This window comes from Neovison vison, chromosome 14, assembly GCF_020171115.1.
Source record: "Neovison vison isolate M4711 chromosome 14, ASM_NN_V1, whole genome shotgun sequence".
NCBI lineage: Eukaryota > Metazoa > Chordata > Mammalia > Carnivora > Mustelidae > Neogale > Neogale vison.
The window spans coordinates 38,538,292-38,556,742 of record NC_058104.1 but is presented as its reverse complement, the minus strand read 5'-3'; the positions used below and the strand labels follow the sequence as shown (position 1 = coordinate 38,556,742).

Genomic DNA, 18,451 nt, shown 5'->3' with positions numbered 1-18,451 from the left:
ATCGGGCTCTCTGCTCAGCAGGGAGCCTGCTTCCCTCTCTCTCTCTGCCTGCCTCTCCGACTACTTGTGATTTCTCTCTGTCAAATAAATAAGTAAAATCTTAAAAAAAAAAAAAAATCAGTGCTCTTTGAGGATTTCTAGCCCCAGGCTGTGTCTATTGCAAGCCATATTGTAGTGACCCCACAGTTTGCTCAGGTTTCTACTCAGGAGTGGAATCGCCAGTCACTGAATGTGCTTGCCCCTGTCTGCTCTTTCTTCGGTACCTGCCAGATTGCTGACCAAAGTGACTGGACCTCCCTCCAGTGCTAGAAGATTCCAGTTTCTTCTTCCCCAGCACTTAGGCTCAGGAGGAGATGAGAAATCCAACTCATTTTATTTGTTTTTTTAATATTATTATTTTAAAATTTAAATTAAAAAAATTATTTAAAAAAAGATTTTATATATTTATTTGTCAGAGAGAGAGGAAGCATAAGCAGGCAGAGGCAGAGAGAGAAGCAGGCTCCCCGCTGAGCAAGGAGCCCTATGTGGGACTTGATCCTGGGACCTTGGGATCGTGACCTGAGCCAAAGGCAACTGCTTAACTGATTGAGCCACCCAAGCGTCCCTGTTTTTTATTTTTTAATGATTTTATTTATTTATTTGGCAGAGAGAGCAAGAGAGCACAAGCAGGGGGAAAGGGAGAGGGAGAAGCAGGCTCCCGGCTGAACCAATCTGAACCCAATCCAGAACTTGATACCAGGACCCTGGGATCATGACTTGAGCTGAAGGCAGGCGCTTAACCAACTGAGCCACCCAGGCACCCCTAGAAACCACTCATTTTATTTTTATTTATTTATTTTAAAAGATTTTATTTATTTATTTAGCAGAGATCACAAGTAGGCAGGGAGGCAGTCAGGGAGCGAGGAGGAAGCAGGCTCCCCGCTGAGCAGAGAGCCCAATGCGGGGCTCGATCCCAGGACCCTGAGATCATGTCCTGACCTTAAGGCAGAGGCTTAACCCACTGAGCCACTCAGGTGCCCTGAGACCACTCATTTTGAAAGAATTTGTGTGTCTTCTATGATGAGAAAATTATTCATCCTTTTGATCAAAGGAACACTTGGCAGGTGGTCTTTTTTATTTCGTTTTTTATTTTTATTTATTTTTAAAGATTTTATTATTTGAGAGAGAGTGCACAAGCCGGGGTCAGGGTTGCAGACAGAGGGAGAGGGAGAAGCAGACTTCTCACCGAGCAGGGAGTCCGACCCAGAGATTATGACCTGAGCCAAAAGCAGACACTTAACCAACTGGGCTACCCGGGCGCCCTTTCAAAGATTTTATTTTTAAGTCTTCTCTACACACAATGTGGGACTTGAATTCACAGCCCAAGATCAAGAGTCGTATGCCCCAGGGACTGAGCCAGCCAGGCGCCTCACTGAGTGGTCTTTTTAAACTCTCCTGAAAACAAAGCAAAACAGAGCAAACAAACAAAAACTCTCCTAATTAGAAACAAGCTCTCAAAGCTAGAGTGGGCACTTACTCGGTGCCACATACCAACCTCGGTACTTTTCATGATCTCATTCATCCTTCAAGCGCCTGCAAGGTAGGTGGTGGTATTATTCCCATTCCTCAGAAGAGAAAAGGAAGTTTAGAGCAGTGAACCCGCCCCAGACCTCACTGGCACCCAATGCAGAGCCAGATGGAAGACCGGGTGATCTGACCTATGATGAGAGCATCGCTTCCCATACTTGAACCCTTGAGCCCGGGAGCTTGTGAAATGCACACATGTGGTTAGCATTAAGCCATGGGGCCGGAGACGCTGCATTTCCAACGAGCTCCCAGGTGTTGCGATCAGGTCACTGACCACACTTGGAGGAGCAAGGTGCAGTTGTTTTTCCCGATAGCTTCACAGCTTCCCGTCTCCCGACCCTTGTCATTCCTTCTGTGAGGCCCCCCCGTGGCACTGGTCATGTCCTCTTGTGTGCATCCCAGCTCAGCCCAGGACCAGGGGCTGGCTTAGCACACTCTTCCACCCATTGGTGTCTGTCTCCCCCGCTAGACTGTAAGCTCCGTGGAAACAAATACTGTGATCTTGTTCTCCAGAATCCCCAGCTCGGTGTCAGATGCCTCTTAACCCCCATATCTGCTCCATCGCCCACCCAATTCAGCTGCCCCAGATGGTTCTAAAAGGGGTTCACTTCCCTCTCTCCATTCTACCCTGGAGCAAGCTGCTGCCTGCAGCCTAGTCCAGTGCCTGACAGGTCAGGTCATCCAAGTACAGTGCACCCAAAGGGATCTTCTCAAATGCAAGTCTGAGTTTATTTTGATTTTTTTTAATTTTTTAATTTTTTTCCAATTTATTTATTTTCAGAAAAACAGTATTCATTATTTTTTCACCACACCCAGTGCTCCATGCAAGCCGTGCCCTCTATAATACCCACCACCTGGTACCCCAACCTCCCACCCCTTATTTTGATTTTTTTAAGATTTATTTATTTGCGAGAGAGAGAGTGTGTGTGTATGAGCGGGGGGAGGAGCAGAGGGAGAAGAAGACCCCCTGCTGGCCAGGAGGCTGCGGTGGGGCTTATCCTAGGACCCTAAGATCATGACTTGGGCAGGGGCAGACCCTTAACAACTGAGCCACCCAGGTGCTGCCCCTATTTCTTTTTAATCTTTTTATTTTTTTTGTTTTTAAGATTTTATTTTTATTTGCGAGAGAAGAAACACAAGCAGGGGGAGAGGGAGAAGCAGGCTTCTCCATGAGCGGGAAGCCCGATGCTGGGCTTGATTCCAGGGCCCCGGCAAGACCTGAGCCCAAGGCAGATGCTTAACGACTGAGCCACCCAAGCGCCTGACTTTGCAAATATTTTCTCAGACTGTAGCTTGTGTTTTCTTTTTCACAGGTGCAATTTTACATGTGTATGGATATCCGTCTCCTCCAGATAAGCCTCCTGAGGGTAGGGACTAAATCTGCTTTGCCTGACACCTGGCATAATGAGGAAATTCAGGGACTAGACTGTAATCTGAAGTTCCTCTCGGCCTCCTTCCCTTAGACCCTCGGGGAAGGCCAGGCTCAAGTTGATCAGACATGAAATATCTTCTGGGGTGATGCCAATGAGGGGGTATTCATGACTTAAATGGCTTCTGATAAGACCTCTTGGGGACCCCATGCTCTCCCCATGCGACTCAGTAATTTCAGTAGAAGGGTTTAGAAATCTGCTTGGAAGAGAGGTCTTTTGGGCACCTGGGTGGCTCAGTCAAACGTCTGCCTTCAGCTCAGATCATGATCCCAGGGTCTTGGAATCATGTCCTACATGGGACTCCCTGGTGGTGGGGAACCTGCTTCTCCTGCTATCTCCTGCTATCCCCATCGCTCGTGCTGGGTAGCTCTCTTTCAAATAAAAATTTTTAAGTGAAAATTTTTTTCTTTTTAAAGACTATTTATTTATTTGACAGAAAGCGAGAGATCACAAGTGGGCAGAGAGGCTGGCAGAGTGAGAGGGGGAATCAGGCTCCCTGCTAAGCAGAGCCCCGTGTGGGGCTGATCCCAGCATTCCGAGGTCATGACCTGAGCCGAAGGCAGAGGTTTAACCCACTGAGCCACCCAAGAGCCCCTCAAATAAATAAAATCTTTTAGGGACGCCTGGGTGGCTCAGTTGGTTAAGCAGCTGCCTTCAGCTCAGGTCATGATCCCAGCGTCCTAGGATCGAGCCCCACATCCGGCTCCTCGCTAGGCAGGGAGCCTGCTTCTCCCTCTGCCTCTGCCTGCCTCTCTGTCTGCCTGTGCTCGCTCTCTCCCTGACAAATAAATAAATAAAATCTTTAAAAAAAAAATAAAATCTTTTTAAAAGTCTTTTTAAAAACTCTTTTTGAAAAAGGATTTTGCTTATTTACTTGAGGAGGGGGAGAGAGCACAGGCAGGGGGAGCAGAAGAGGGAGAGGGAGAAGCAGGCTTCCCCGTTGAGCAGGGAGCCCCATGGTGGGGCTCCATCCCAGGACCCTGGGATCATGACCAGAGCCAAAGGCAGAAGCTTAAACAAGCGAGCCACCCAGGTGCCCCGGAAGTATATTCATTTCACCTGGAGTGTACGGTTATTACTGTAGCTTGGAGACCGGAGCTGGGGGCACTCAAGAACCACTCCAAGCTATTCTTTGGTGCCAGGGCTCTGGTCTGGGGTCTCGGAGTCTAGACCCGCAGCTAGAAGAATCCCAGATGAGACCACCAGGGGGCGCCAGGGCTTCGGTCTCGGTTGGCGGTGAGGCACACCGGAGGGTCCGGGACCCTCCCTTCAGTGTCCACGGGGAAGCTCAGTTGACCCGCAGTCAGCCTGGGGAATCGGCAACACCGGGACGGGGCCGGTCCCGAGGCCGCTGTGCAGCTTTCCTCCATTCAACGCATCCTGAGCGTGTCTGAAGCCCAAACCCGACACGGAGGAAGGGTCACTGCCGAGAGCGAGAACCTATCGCCGGAGTTTCTGGAGATAAACTACTTCCAGAACCTTTTCCGCTGCCGTTATCTCGTTTGACCTCTTTGATAAGAAGCGTGCCCCGCGGGAGCTGCAGATAAGCCCGCGGAGACTCCGGGGCTGGGCGACCTCACCGGTTCCGCGCGACTCCCCGCGGGGACGCCGGCGCAGCAGGCGCGGCTGGGACCCGCCCGGGTTGCCCAGGCGACCGCCCGGGAGTCACGTGACGGGGGAGCCGGCGGCCGCGGCGCCTCCGTAGGCAGGTGGCGGTCACGTGTCCAGGGCTTGCTCCAGACGCCTCCGCGGCTGCAGCGTCACATGATCGGCTCCAGGGCAACATGGCGGCGGCCGTGGTGCAGCGCCGGGGCTGAGCGACAGTGACTGCAGTGGGTTCCTGCCGGGTGCGAGGGGGGGCGTCCTGCTGGGCAAGGGTTGGGGGTCAGCCCTCCCACCCCGCTCTGTCCCCGGCGTCACTCGCCGCGCGCTGTGTCTGCCGGGGCGGGGAGGCATGACGGGCAGGGCCCGGGTTCCATCCCAGTCGTGCTCCGTGCTTCCGGGCAAGCGCCTGCGGGTGTCTGGGCGCACCTCCCTCGCCGGGCTCCCCTCCATCCCCCTCTCTCCAGCCTCCTCCCCTCGCAGGTGGGATCGTCGGTAGGAACCGGAGCGCGGGCGGGCGAGGCCCCCGGGGACCATGTCCGGGTCCGACACCGCGCCCTTCCTCAGCCAGGCGGATGACACGGACGACGGGCCGGCGCCCGGCACCCCGGGGTTACCGGGGTCCCTGGGGAACTCCAAGTCCGAGGATCCCGAGGTCCCGGACCGGGAGGGGCTGCAGCGCATCACCGGCTTGTCTCCGGGTCGTTCGGCTCTCATAGTGGCGGTGCTGTGCTACATCAACCTTCTCAACTACATGGACCGCTTCACCGTGGCTGGTACTGACTTCTGGGGGGACGTCAGACTAGGGGAAGGGAGTGGGGAGGTTCTGGAGGTACGGCTGCCTCGCCGAGCCCATCCCGAGTTTTCTTCCCAGGCGTCCTTCCAGACATTGAGCAATTCTTCAACATCGGAGACAGCAGCTCTGGCCTCATCCAGACCGGTGAGTGGAGGTCCCTTTCGGGCACAGGAGCTTTTCTTCCTTTTCTCCCCCATATGGGGTTGTGAGCCAGCATGCCTGTAACCTCATTAGTAGAGGTAGAGCGGTCAGACTTAGTGGAGGGGGGAAGATGGCCCTTATTCTGCTTTGGGCTGTCCTCAGTTTAGTTAGGATACCACATTTTAAATGGCAGTCAGTTGAGTGTAATGGTCAAGACAGACCTGGGTTTAAATCTCAGCTTTCCACTTACCCAGTGTGATGTCAGGCAAGGCCCTCAATCTCTTTAAGCCTCACTTTTCTTGTGGGGGAGGTGGAACTAGTCCTAACCCAGAGCACCTCCTAGGGCTGATGTGAGGATTATATGCACGTTAATGCTTATAAAATGTGTGGTACGGTGTCCAGAGCCTGGTAGGCCCCCAATAAGTAATGGAAGAAGGGGGTGTCTGGAGTGGGGAGAGTTGAGTTTTATTTGTTCAGAACCTTGCCTTGGGATTTACGGAAGAGGCAAAACTGAGGCCAAATCCTCTTTTCCTTCCTTTTTTCCTTCATTCGTTTCTTGGACCTTTCTGAGCACTTGCCTTGGAAGAAGAAGTGATAGATAACATGCACATATCTTGGCCAGGACCTTTTACGCCCGTTTAATCCTCCCATCAGCCAAAGAGTCGGTGTCATTATTATTTTACAGAAAATGTAGATAGTACTATCTACATGTTTATAGAGGAACTGAGGCTTACAGAAGGGTTCAGGCTTGCCTGGAGTCACACAACAAGCAAGAGGAGAGGAATTTGAAAGATCTTGAAGGGTTCTTTGCTCTGCCCCAGGCCAGAAAAAGCACCAAGAGGTATTCAAGGCAAAGTCTAGAGGAATGAAAATAATCTACAGGTCAAGGTCTGCAAAGCTTTCAGAAGGTGTTGAGTTAGAGGAGAAACAAGTCTTTGTCAGCACCATTCACTTTTCTCATTCAACACACGTTTACCAAGCACCTGTTTGTATGTGGGGGAAATACAGCCACGGCCAGTACCGGCAAGGCCCCTGTCTTCATGGAGCTGGCATTGTACTGGGAATGATGGTACCAGTCCTTAACCTAAACTAAGAATGAGATGATTTTCAGTAGGAGTATTTTGTAAAAGAGAACCGGGTAATTGTGAAAAAGAGAGATTGAACACTTGGGGGCTGGGACGGTATCCGAGCTGAAGGTTCTGTGATGCTCAGGTGCGAGGAGAAATGTCCCCACTGGGGACGACAGTGGGCATCAGAAGTCCTAGGATGATATTGGGCTTGGCAGTGGGGCCTTTGGGATGCAGAGAAGGGGGAGTGGAGGAGCACAAGGTGGGAGAGGTAGGGAGGGGCTAGATAAGATAGTGCCTGGTGGGCGAGCCAGGGTACAGAGTCTGGATTTTGCTCTTGGCTGGATGGGTGGAAGTGACGGGCCATTGATTCCACAATGGAAGGTTTGAAAGATGCTGAAGATGGGGCTGGACTTCTCTGGCCGGAGCTCTGGTTGTTTCAGGGTTGGGAGTTAATCCTGGCCCCCTTGGCCTCCCTGAGCTGGGGTCAGGGTGGGCGAGGGGTCCTGGGGCCGGGCGGTGACTCTCTGCTTCCCCTCAGTGTTCATCTCCAGTTACATGGTGTTGGCACCTGTGTTTGGCTACCTGGGTGACAGGTACAATCGGAAGTATCTGATGTGCGGGGGCATTGCCTTCTGGTCCCTGGTGACACTGGGGTCGTCCTTCATCCCCAGAGAGGTGAGGCCCCATGCTGGCTCCTGCTTCTGGTCCCCCCCACCCACCGCCCCACTACCCATCCGTCTTGGCTGCTGCTCTTGGGAATCATTGCAGACTGGGCCTGGGAAACTTCTGCTCTTCCCTGGGTCCATGCCATAGTATATCCCCTGCTTGCCTGAGTTAATCTGCCCACGCCATCCTCTCCTTTGTTCTTCTAGAACATTCTTCTGTCCATCACCCTCTTTCCCCTGACCATTATTGACCCCTTCCACACCACACCTCCGCACTCCAGTTCTGCAGCACGGGAAAGAACTCACCTGGACCCTCTGGTCTCCCTCTTCTCCTTCCTCCTCGGACTTCCCACAAGGCCCCCTTGACCCAGCTGCAGTCTGGGTGAAGGAGCAGTCAGGGAGAGGCTCTCACTTTGCTGGCACTTCCTCTCCTCCCACTCACCGTGGAACCCTGCCTGCCAGCGTGCCCCCACCGCTCCATTGCCAAAGTCAACAGTGACCTTTTGCTAAATGTGGTTGCTAAATGTGGCTCCTACTTCCTAATCCTGTTCTTGCTAGATCCCCGGGGAGCCTCTGGCTCCAGTGACCCACTTCCTTCTGGAAACTCTCTTCTGACTTCAGTGATGCCAGTCTTCCCGGTTTTCCTCCTGCCTCCCTGGCTGTTGCTTCTTTGCTCCTTTGGAAGCCCCTCTGTTTGTTCTCACTCTTTGCCCTGGAAGCCTGTCCTTAGCCCCAGGTTAAGGACACTATGTACCGGGCACTATGTACTCTCCTTGACCAGATCGTACCCTGTCCTTAACCTCAGGTGTCTTTGGTGGACAAATACATCTCTGCCCGAGACCCTTACTCACCATGGGGGTGTCTTGGGTGGTAGAAGTCAAGATTTATCATGCCTCCGCCGGGCGCAACGTACTAAATAAAACTTATATTGTCCAATCCTGGTGATAGTTATGTGAGCAAGCTATTATTTTCCCCCTTTTGCAGATGAGGAGTCTGAGGCTCAGAGAGGTTAAGTTGCTTTCCCAAAGTCACAGCTAGGAAGTAGTGGAGCCAGGATTCAAGCTCAGGTCTGTCAAGTTCAGGCCTCTCCCGCCATCCGTGCCTCGCCTCTCCAGAGCTGGCTGGGGAGGGAGGCTGGGAGGCCGGCTGCAGGGTGGGGTGCCACTTCCCCATGTTTCGTTTCCCAGCGATTCTGGCTGCTCCTCCTGACCCGGGGCCTGGTGGGGGTTGGGGAAGCCAGTTACTCCACCATCGCGCCTACCCTCATCGCCGACCTCTTCGTGGCAGACCAGCGGAGCCGCATGCTCAGCGTGTTCTATTTCGCCATCCCAGTGGGCAGGTGAGCGGGGCTCAGGGCTGGTGGGGGTCTGGTGGGGGGATGGGCGCGGGAGGCCGGAGGAACTGGTGTGGGGCCGGACTGACCGGCCGTCCGCTCTTGTCTCCCGTCCCCTTTCCCCAGTGGTCTGGGTTACATTGCAGGCTCCAAAGTGAAGGATGTGGCCGGGGACTGGCACTGGGCTCTGCGGGTGAGTGTGGGCACAGCCTGGAGGAGGGTCAGCAGTGCTCCCGTGGAGTCTCCCTTTCCTGCCTTCAGACACCAGCCTCCCCACCCCCTCACGTTTAAGGCAGTGACTTCTCTGCCAAGCCTGTACAGGGAGCCTGGCTGCCCTCACCGCGAAGCCACCTGCTAAACAGAACTCTTGGTTGCCGGCAACAGGCGCCCCGGAAGACAAAAGCCGGTGGCGTTTGTAATGGAGAGTCCCAGGGTGAGCTTCTGGTGACGCTGGATCCAGGACTCCCCCTTCGTCCCAGGAATTCAGACACCCTTTCTCTCCGCTTTACTCTCCTCTGTGTCAGTGTCATTCTCAAGCCAGTGAAAGCTCCACGCGTTTATCTTCCCGTTTAGAAACTTCGGCACCCTGGATCCTTGAGCAATAGTCCTGGATGGTGTCTGATTAGATGAACGTGGGTCACGTGCCTGCCGCTGAATCAATCACGGAGGCCAGGAAGGTTAACGTGACTCTTGTCGGCCCAGTCTGGGTCACGAGCCCCACCCTGTTTGAACCACATGGATTAAGAGAAGTGGGGGGAGTAGTTTCCCAAAAGGAAATTAGGGTGCTGTTACCAAAGAGGGAGCAGTTAGGCTTGCGGAAACAGGGGCCCTCGGTGGCATTTGCCTCTCCCTCGGAATGCAGGCTAGAGCCTGCCCGTGAGCAGACGGCTGCTGGGGGTTTGAAGCCTTGGGGCCCGAATTGTCTTTGTCCACCCTCACTTCCTCCTGGCCCCAGGGGTTCAGCGTGTCCCTGTCTGTGCCTGTCCTGAAGTCTACTCTTTCCCCAGGTGACTCCAGGTCTAGGGGTGGTGGCCGTTCTGCTGCTGTTCCTGGTAGTACGGGAGCCACCAAGGGGAGCTGTGGAACGCCACTCGGACTCCCCGCCCCTCAACCCCACCTCCTGGTGGGCAGATCTGAGGGCTCTGGCAAGAAAGTGAGTTTAGTCCCATTCTAGCCCAAGATCTGAGTTCCCCCGGGGCAGGAGGGCTGCTGTCCAGTTTGAGATTTACTTGAGTGTGGTCTCTGTTTTCTGCCTGGCAGGGGGGCCCTCAGGGCCAGGCATTCGGTCACCACTGCCCCCTGGTGGCAGCTGTTTGAATTACAGGCCCAGATCTGGCGGCCAAGCGGGCTTCCCTACCCAGCGTCCTGACCTTACTAAAATAAGCCAGGGAGGGAGAGAGCCCTGAGCCCTCGGGGAGCCTGACTTCCTTCCTCCCAAATGTCTGCAGTCCTAGTTTCATCCTCTCTTCCCTTGGCTTCACTGCCGTGGCCTTTGTCACGGGCTCCCTGGCTCTTTGGGCTCCTGCGTTCTTGCTGCGTTCCCGTGTGGTCTTGGGGGAGACCCCGCCCTGCCTTCCTGGAGACTCCTGCTCTTCCTCTGACAGGTACCAGATGGGGGCGACGCTAGGTGGCCTGCAGGTAGCAAGGGATGGAGTGGAGAGAGTCTCGGCTTCAGACTCGGGCTACTTCCTCTCCCAGTGCAGTTTCCTGGGCTGGGAGGGAGGCGACGGGCTGACACCATCCTCTCGTAGCTCTGCGACCCATGGGGTCCGGGACGGACCTGAGGCGTGTGGGCGGCCGGGAGGGACCATCTTCTTCTCCAGGCCGCGGGGGCGAGGCAAGGAGGACCGGCCCCCATGCCCCTCCCCCTGCCCCCAGCCTCATCTTTGGGCTCATCACCTGCCTGACCGGGGTCCTGGGTGTGGGCCTGGGCGTGGAGACCAGCCGCCGCCTCCGCCGTTCCAACCCCCGGGCTGACCCACTGGTCTGCGCCGCTGGCCTCTTGGGCTCTGCGCCCTTCCTCTTCCTGTCCCTTGCCTGTGCCCGTGGTAGCATCGTGGCCACCTATGTGAGTAGCCAGCAGCCATCAAAGAGGGTGTTCTGGGCCTGGGGTGCACTGGGGCGGGACCGGGGTGCACAGGGGGCGGGACGGGGGTCAACCAGTATAGTGGTTTGAAGACAGCTTGAACCAGAAGGCCTGGTTTCGAATCTCAGCTCTGGCTCTTCCCAGCTGTGTGACGTTTGGCAAGCGAGTTCACCTCTCTGTGCTCAGTTTCATCTTCTGTCAAACAGGAATAATAGCTTTGTCTCACAGGGCTGTTCTGAGGATTAAATTAAATGAGTCCACCGGTGGGTCTGTACCCAGTACACCCTCCGCGTGTTGGCGCTTCTAGAGATGAGACAACTCCCCTCCCCCTCCCCCCTTCCCTCATCTCCCCCCTCCCCCATCTCCCCCTTCAACCTACAGATTTTCATCTTTATTGGAGAGACTCTGCTGTCCATGAACTGGGCCATTGTAGCTGACATTCTGTTGGTGAGTAGGTGGGTCACTTCAGGGTTAGCCCAGAGGCGGCTGGGAGCACGGAGCGGGGGGGCAGGAGGCCTCACCTGCCTTCATTATAGCTTTTACCCCTTTTTCAAAACTCAAACCCAGACCGACTCCAGAGTCAGCCCCACACGGGCCTGTAGTCTGAGCCTATAGCCCACTCACACCCCTGAGCTGGGGTTCTTTCTGGGCTCAGCCTGGGCTGAGCCTTGGCCGTGTCCTTGCCCTCTGCCCCTCCTCCCCCAGTACGTGGTGATTCCCACACGACGGTCCACTGCTGAAGCCTTCCAGATTGTGCTGTCCCACCTGCTGGGAGATGCCGGGAGCCCCTACCTCATTGGCCTGGTGAGCACTGCCTCTCGGCTGCGCCTGGGGTGCGGTTTGGGAGATGCCATGTTTCTGGCACTGGCTGTCGGCCTAACCTGGGGCTGACTTCCAACGGCTGAGCCCAGTGAAGTGTCTGTGCTTGGTGCCAGGCCCCCCCCATCTTGGACCGTCCGCCAGGCGGGTGGCATTTCGTCTTTGCACGTTCCCGTTCCACAGTGAGGCCATGGGGCTTTCCATGGTCTTCCAGACCACCCCTCTCTGCTGGCCCCGACGACTTTGTTCTTCTGGAGTTCGGGGCTCCCTCTCCAGGACCAACACTCCTGGCTTTCCTCATCTCCCTGCAGATCTCCGACCGCCTCCGCCGGCGCTGGCCGCCTTCCTTCTTGTCCGAGTTCCGGGCCCTGCAGTTCTCGCTTATGCTCTGCGCCTTCGTTGGGGCCCTGGGCGGGGCGGCCTTCCTGGGCACGGCCATCTTCATCGAGGGGGACCGCCGGCGGGCCCAGCTGCACGTGCAGGGTCAGTGGGGGCTTCCCTTTGTCCACCCATGGCTCCTCGCCCAGCTTCACGACGCTACCTGCTCGTCCATCTGTCTGTCCCAGCCCGTGTCCCCGGCTTCTCTCAGCCCATGACCCTTCCCCCTGTTCGGCTTTGGGTCTCCCCGTCCACCAAGCTGACGCCCCACGGTGCCCACGGCTCTGCTGCCCCGTCTACTTTCCACTGCCTCTTGGTCCCCCTCCCTGGCTTTGCGTCTTTCTGTCAATCCAGCCCTGGCTCTGACCACCACCCGCCCCCGGCAGGTCTGCTGCGTGAGGCAGGGCCCGCAGACGACCGCATCGTGGTGCCCCAGCGAGGCCGCTCCACCCGGGTCCCCGTGTCCAGTGTGCTCATCTGAGGGGCCGTGGCTTGCCGCCTGCATACCTACCGCAGCTGACCCAGGCCCAGCCCAGAAGGAGCCCGGGCCCAAACCTTCGGTCCGGCCCAGCTTCTAAGAGTGGCCTTGGGCCACGTTCCAGCTCCCACACACTACATCGGCAACAGCCAAGGGCAAGGGGTGGCGGGTCCGGGGGGGTGGGGTGGGGGTTCCCCTCCCTAGGAGCGGCCCCAGGGGCTTGGTGCTATTTGTAACTGAATAAAATTTGTATCCAGACCCCGAGTGCCTGCTTGAGTCTCTCCGGATGTTACTGACCTCTGACAGCTAGATGGCAGGGCATGCCCCCTCCCTAGCTCCAAGACTCCGGCGGCCATGGGGTTGCTCCAGTGGGACCTCGGGCTAATCCCTGCCCTCCTGGGCTGGGCGAACAAGGGTATGGAGTGAGCTAGCTCTGTGTGACCGTGAGTCACGCCCGTGGTTCCCCGAGAGCCCGCCCCTCTTGGCAGGCCAACCAGGGCAAGGTGGGGTGGGCTCTGCCCCGTGCCCCTCGGAACTTCCAGAGGCAAGGCCTCCGTCCCGGCTGCCCCCTCCAGCCATAGCTACGGAGGCTGTGGCTCTTGGCTGGCCTGTAAGTGTCTTGCCTTCCTTCTGGTAGGAGTTGCTGCTCCTTGTCCCAGAGGCCAGCAGACCCCTCTTGAGGGCCCCGGGCTGGAGGGGTGGCTCTTCAGGCCTCTTCCTCCCCCTCCCCACTGGCTGGGTGGGGGTGGGAAGGGGGCGGTGCAGCCAGGCTGAGCCTGATGATTTCCTGCCCTCACTTGGGGCTCACCACAGCTTCCTGCCGCAGGCGGGCAGGCGCTGAGAGAAGCAGGCGCCTAGCCGAGTGGCAGGTAGGGCTGGGGTGCAGTGGCTGCGCAGGGGGGACCGGCACCCCACACTCCGGCCCAGAGCCTGGCCGGAGGGCCTGGGGATCACGGGGCTTCCTCCAGCCAGTGCGGACGTCCCCCACGCCGCCTAACAAGGGGAGGGGGCCCAGCGACAGGCCCAAGGAAGGCATAGCTGCCGGCGCTCAGGCTTCCAGGCTGGTGCCCACTCAGCTCCCGCACCCCTGCTGGCCCAGCCCTCACCCTGTGGCAGCTCAGCCCTCGAGGGTGTGCGGCGGGCAGCCGGGCCTAGTGGGCGCCGTCCGCTGCAGATGGAGGCCGTGGTCCTCATCCCCTACGTGCTGGGCCTCGTCTTGCTGCCTCTCCTGGTCGTGGCCCTGTGCGTGCGCTGCCGGGAGCTGCCTGGTGAGTGGGGGCCACCCAGTGATGCCCCTGCAGGGATCCCCGGCCCTCCTTGGCCCCTCACGCCACCCTAACCCTCCCTTCTTCTGCCCTGCTTTACCCCCCTCTCCCCCCGTCCCCCCTCTTCCTGTCTCACTGACTTCTCTTCCCCAGGCTCTTATGACACAGCGGCCTCTGACAGGTGAGTTGCCCGTGGGCCCCTTATGGCCCCCTCCCTGCCCTGTGTGGCCTTGGGGATGGGAGTGGGGGCCTCTCCTGCCCCTGACCAAGCCCTGTCTCTCCTGCCAGCTTGACCCCAAGTAGCATCGTGCTCAAACGACCTCGTGAGTACCTGAGGGGTCCCCTTCCCTTGGGCGTAGGGGACAGGGTCCCCTGGCATGTGAGAGAGCGTGTGCCTTTATTCAGGTCCTAGTGGCTGCCCACATGGCCTTGACTGGAGCTGGGGACGGGGAAGGACAGGGGTGTCATCAGGCCTGTCCAGGGCATGGGAGGGGTCCCAGGGTGAGTGTGTCCATCAAGGACTCCATGAGGACAGGGGCAACATTCCGGACTCATTCCTTGAGCTTGGTCTCATGTGTCCTCAGCCACAGTCGTGCCCTGGCCATCAGCTGCCTCCTACGGGCCTGTGACCTCCTATCCACCTCTGAGCCAGCCGGACCTGCTCCCTATCCCGTAAGCAGCATCTTCCCTTCTGAATCCTCCCTCTGCTCCCCTCACCTGAGTAGACTGGGGTGGGGGGGGGGTCTCTTTCCCGGTTACAACCCCTCTTGCCTCCCGGAGCTCCATCCTAGCATGACCTCTGACCTCTGGCTCCCAGGAGGTCCCCACAGCCTCCCCGCATGCCTTCTTCCCGGCAGGACTCAGATGGTGGTAAGTGTGAGGCTCGAGCCCAGAGGGCTGGGGCTGGGCGGAGGACAGAGCCTGTCTGAGCCAACTCAGCTTCCCTCTCGCTCTCTCTCCAAAGCCAACAGTGTGGCAAGTTATGAGAACGAGGGTACGTCTGGGGCCCCGGGTGCCCTGCTCGCAGGGAGGCTGGCGCCCGGCCTGGGCCCTGCTGATCGCTGTGTCACTACCCCAGCCCCGGTCTGTGAGGACGAGGACGAGGATGAGGAGGAGGACTCTCCCAACGAGGGCTACTTGTGAGTGGCCGGGGGTGGGGGTTGGGGGCCGTGGCCCTGGGGGTCCTCGCTCATCCGCCTCCCCCGGCCCCGACTTCCCCGCAGGGAGGTGCTTCCCGACAGCATGCCGGCCACCAGCACCACTGTCCCACTGGCTCCCGTGACCAGCAACCCCGGCCTCCGAGACAGCGCCTTCTCCAGTGAGTTGGCCCTCCCGACTCTCTGGGCTGCGGCCCCGCGGCGCTTCCCTCTCCCGGGATTTCTGCGACGCGCGCGGCCCCTCCGGGGTCTCTCTTCTCTCTTTCTACAATCCCTGTCCCTCCGGGTGGGCTTCTGCGCTGCTCCTGCGATTTCCTTCCTTTTCCTGTCATCTTTCCTGTTTCGTGTCTTCCCCTTCTGTCGCCTACGCGGTCTCTTAGACTTCGCGCCGCTTAGACTCTGCTCTTGTCTCTCCGCCGGGAAGCTCTGTCTCGGTCTCTGGCACGCCTTCCCCGTAGTCTCCCGTCTGGTTTCACGGACGCCGTGTGTAACGTCTCGTAACTCTCTAAGGAGATTGATTAGAGCTGGTCTGTGGGGGGTGGGGGGTGGCTGGGAAGTTTTCTTCTGTTTCCGGCATCATCTCAGTTTCCTTTGAGCTGCTTTTCTCCCTTCGTGTTGGCCTCATGCTGCCTGCCAGGGGCTGCCTTCCGTGTCCGGTTTTCTGTCACTGGCCTCCTTCTCTGGCCAGCTCGCATCTGTGTTAGCCCTTCTTGTCATTCAGAGGTTCGTCATCACCCGCCCCCCGCCCCATACTTACGGGGAACCTCTCATGTCAGGGTGAGCGCTCACTCGGGGCCTACTGCCTGCCCTCCTAAGAGTGTTTCATGCGTTAGCTTATTAAACCCCATGATTCCCGGGCGCTGTAGAGCCCAGCGCTTCCCCTCCTGTTCCTCGGTTGTCCCAGCTGTGCGACAGGAGGGGTTCTTTATTTACCAGACACACTTGTTGGAGGCCAGGCCCCATTTCCATATTCTCTGCTTTAGTTCTCACGACAGCCCTGGGAGGCGGGTGCCGTCGCTCAGCCTCTTTTACCGATGAGAACCCCAAGACCCAGAGAGGTTAGGTGCCTCGTGTGAGGCCACACGACTGTTAGTGCCAGAGCTGAGTTTGAACCTCTGGCTCCAAGGCCCGCCTAGTCCACGGCCTCATGGAGAAACGAGTCCGCATAGAAGGACAAGATAGCGCTGACGGTGACAGGTGCCGGAAGGCTCCGAGATGAGAGTCGGGCGTCAGGGCAGGTCTGGCTGATGAGACCCACGGGGAACAACACCTCGGACTCAGCATGGCCCTGAGTGTTGTGTGCACACGGTGCCACCCAGAGTGTAGGCTGTCTGTCCCTGTCCCCAGCTTGGGGGACATGCCAGGGTCCGTCGTCTGGCTGCTCCCATGGTTCCGCTCCCTCTCATCATCTCTGGCCAGGTTGCCCTACTTCTCGCTGTCACCAAGGCCTTTGTGGGCGTCCCCAGCCCAGGGCTGGCAGTGGGGCAGCCTCTGGAATCAGCGGGTAGGGCTCTGGGGCTGGCCAGCTGGGACGCCATGGGGGGGTCTGTGCGCAGGGCTCTGGGTGACGGTGCCCGGGGGGCCCTGCTTCTCCTGCAGTGGAGTCCGGGGAGGATTATGTGAACGTTCCTGAGAGCGAGGAGAGTGCGGACGCGTCTCTGGGTGAGTGGCCAGTGCCCAGGGGGGTCCCCTTTCTGTCCTTCACTCCGCTGTGGCCGTCTTTCTGAGTGTCCTGCTCACTCGCCCTCCACGTGGCCATCCCCCCCTTCTGCTCTGCCCCCTGCAGATGGGAGCCGGGAGTATGTGAACGTGTCCCAGGAGCTGCCGCCCATGGCTAGGACCGAACCTGGTGTGTGTGGGGCTGGGGAGGGGTGGGAATGGAGGGGGCGGCCGAAGCTCAGGGAGCCCGCCTGGGGAAGGGGGGACAGGGAGGTCTGCGAGCTCAAGACCTCCCTCTGACCCCTCCTAGCCGTCCTGAGCTCCCAGAAGGTGGAGGATGAGGACGAAGAAGAGGAAGAGGGAGCTCCAGATTATGAGAATCTGCAGGGCCTTAACTGAGGGTCTGGTGAGAGGCCCCCCCACCCCGCCCTGCACCCCCCAGCCCTATCTGACCCCCACTGACCTCCCGACTTCACAAACCTTCCCCCCTCCTGCCTTGTTGTTTCAGCGTGAGGCCAAGCCCGACCTGGAACCAGCCTCACCGAGAGCCCCCCCACCCCCACTGAGCTGGGCAGCCGGCAGGGCTCTGGATGGGGACCTTACATGGCACCCCACCCTGATGCCAGCCTGAGATCAGTCTGAGAGTCTCCCCCTAACTTATTATCACTTTGGGGTACAGCCTGTGTGCCCCCAGCACTGCACCTTCTGACGTAGCCTGAGAATGAACTACCCCGGCCCCGGCCCTATTCTGCAGGAGAATAAAGGCTGACGTGGTCTGTAGCACTCTTGAGTTTGGGGGGCCCAGTGGGTGGGAGTCCGCGTGAGGGGGCCATGTGGGAGAGTGTGTGTATGTGTGTGTGTGTGTGTGTGTGTGCACACAAGCCCATGTGTGTGTCTGGGGGGGTCTCCATCCCCCCCACCCTGGGGCCGCCACGCTCTGGACGCTCCCGACCCAGTCCTGGGAGCCACCGAATGTCGGCAGAGACACGGCTGTGGCACGTGGGCGCGAGGAAAGTCCAAGCCAGGCGGCCACTTCTGGGCTTCAGCACGGCCCCCCATGAGACTGTCCATGGATGTGGCCGATGATGGCTGGGATGGTGGGAGGGCAGGGCCTGGGGAGCCCTGGGTGCGAAGCGGACGCCTAGAGCAAGACCGCATCCCCTCGGCCCCCTGTTCATCCACCTTTAAAGCAATGGGTAGACTAGACTGCGGGGCAGCTGAAAGGTAACGTGCCGAGCAGCCTTTTCGGACCTTGGTGTGCAGATGATTCCCTTGGAGGTCTGGCCAGAATGCACATTCCGAGTGAGTAGGTCCGGGCCTGACAGTCTGCATTTCAAAGAAGCTACCGAGGGCTTCTGACAGCCCCGTTCTGAGAACCACACTCTGAGCAGCTTCTGGTGGCTGACTCTGTCACTGTGACTGGCTGTGGTCCGGGCATGAAACCCAACCTGGGCCGCTGAGGACTGGGCCTGGGATGCCAGCAGGAAGAATCTGGAAGGCGAAGCTCTTCTTGTTCATGGCAGTTGGTAAACTGGAAGAACACATTCCTAGAGCCCCTACTTGGAGAGCCGCCTGAGAAGGAAGATGATGTGAAGCACAGACTGGCCCAGAAGTGGACAGGACCAGCTTCCTGCTGGCGTCCAGATTCCTGGATCCAGTAACACCTGAAGCGAGTACCCCCCTCCAGCTTCCCAGTTATGTGGGCCAATAAATTCCCAATTGTCTTCAACCGGCTTGACTTGGGGTTTCTCTTGCATATGGCAAAGTAGCCCAGAGTGATGCACACAGTTCTCAGCCTCCTCTGTGGTCTTCAAAGGCAATAGTAACAAGTTATCTTCAAGCACCTGCCATGTTTCCACGCTTATCTCATTTAATCACTGCCATTCCCCTGTGGCTGGTTCACTGGGGGTATCGCCCTTCGCAGTTGGGGAACCGAGCCCAGAGAGGAGAAGTGATTTGCCCAAAGGCACACAGCCGAAGTGGCAAACCGGGGATTCTATCTGCAG

At 58.0% G+C, this 18,451-nt stretch overlaps 2 protein-coding genes across 2 annotated transcripts; both read left to right on the top strand.

Moving 5' to 3' along the window:
- The first annotated feature begins 4,748 nt into the window (after positions 1 to 4,748).
- SPNS1 (sphingolipid transporter 1 (putative)) lies at positions 4,749 to 12,622 on the top strand. The gene is made up of 13 exons (XM_044232933.1): positions 4,749 to 4,828; positions 5,082 to 5,374; positions 5,473 to 5,538; positions 7,144 to 7,280; positions 8,458 to 8,609; positions 8,730 to 8,796; positions 9,611 to 9,756; positions 10,052 to 10,207; positions 10,482 to 10,671; positions 11,071 to 11,136; positions 11,395 to 11,493; positions 11,820 to 11,991; positions 12,273 to 12,622. Exons 2-13 carry the CDS (start codon positions 5,134 to 5,136, stop codon positions 12,365 to 12,367), a joined length of 1,587 nt encoding a protein of 528 aa, XP_044088868.1. The 5' UTR covers positions 4,749 to 4,828; positions 5,082 to 5,133; the 3' UTR covers positions 12,368 to 12,622.
- A 916-nt stretch (positions 12,623 to 13,538) lies between these two features.
- Positions 13,539 to 17,225, top strand: LAT (linker for activation of T cells). The gene is made up of 12 exons (XM_044232928.1): positions 13,539 to 13,632; positions 13,783 to 13,810; positions 13,918 to 13,952; positions 14,214 to 14,301; positions 14,447 to 14,499; positions 14,594 to 14,623; positions 14,708 to 14,768; positions 14,853 to 14,947; positions 16,386 to 16,448; positions 16,573 to 16,635; positions 16,756 to 16,851; positions 16,954 to 17,225. The coding sequence occupies exons 1-11, from the start codon at positions 13,539 to 13,541 to the stop codon at positions 16,842 to 16,844; spliced, it is 699 nt and encodes a 232-aa protein (XP_044088863.1). The 3' UTR covers positions 16,845 to 16,851; positions 16,954 to 17,225.
- Positions 17,226 to 18,451: the final 1,226 nt, after the last annotated feature.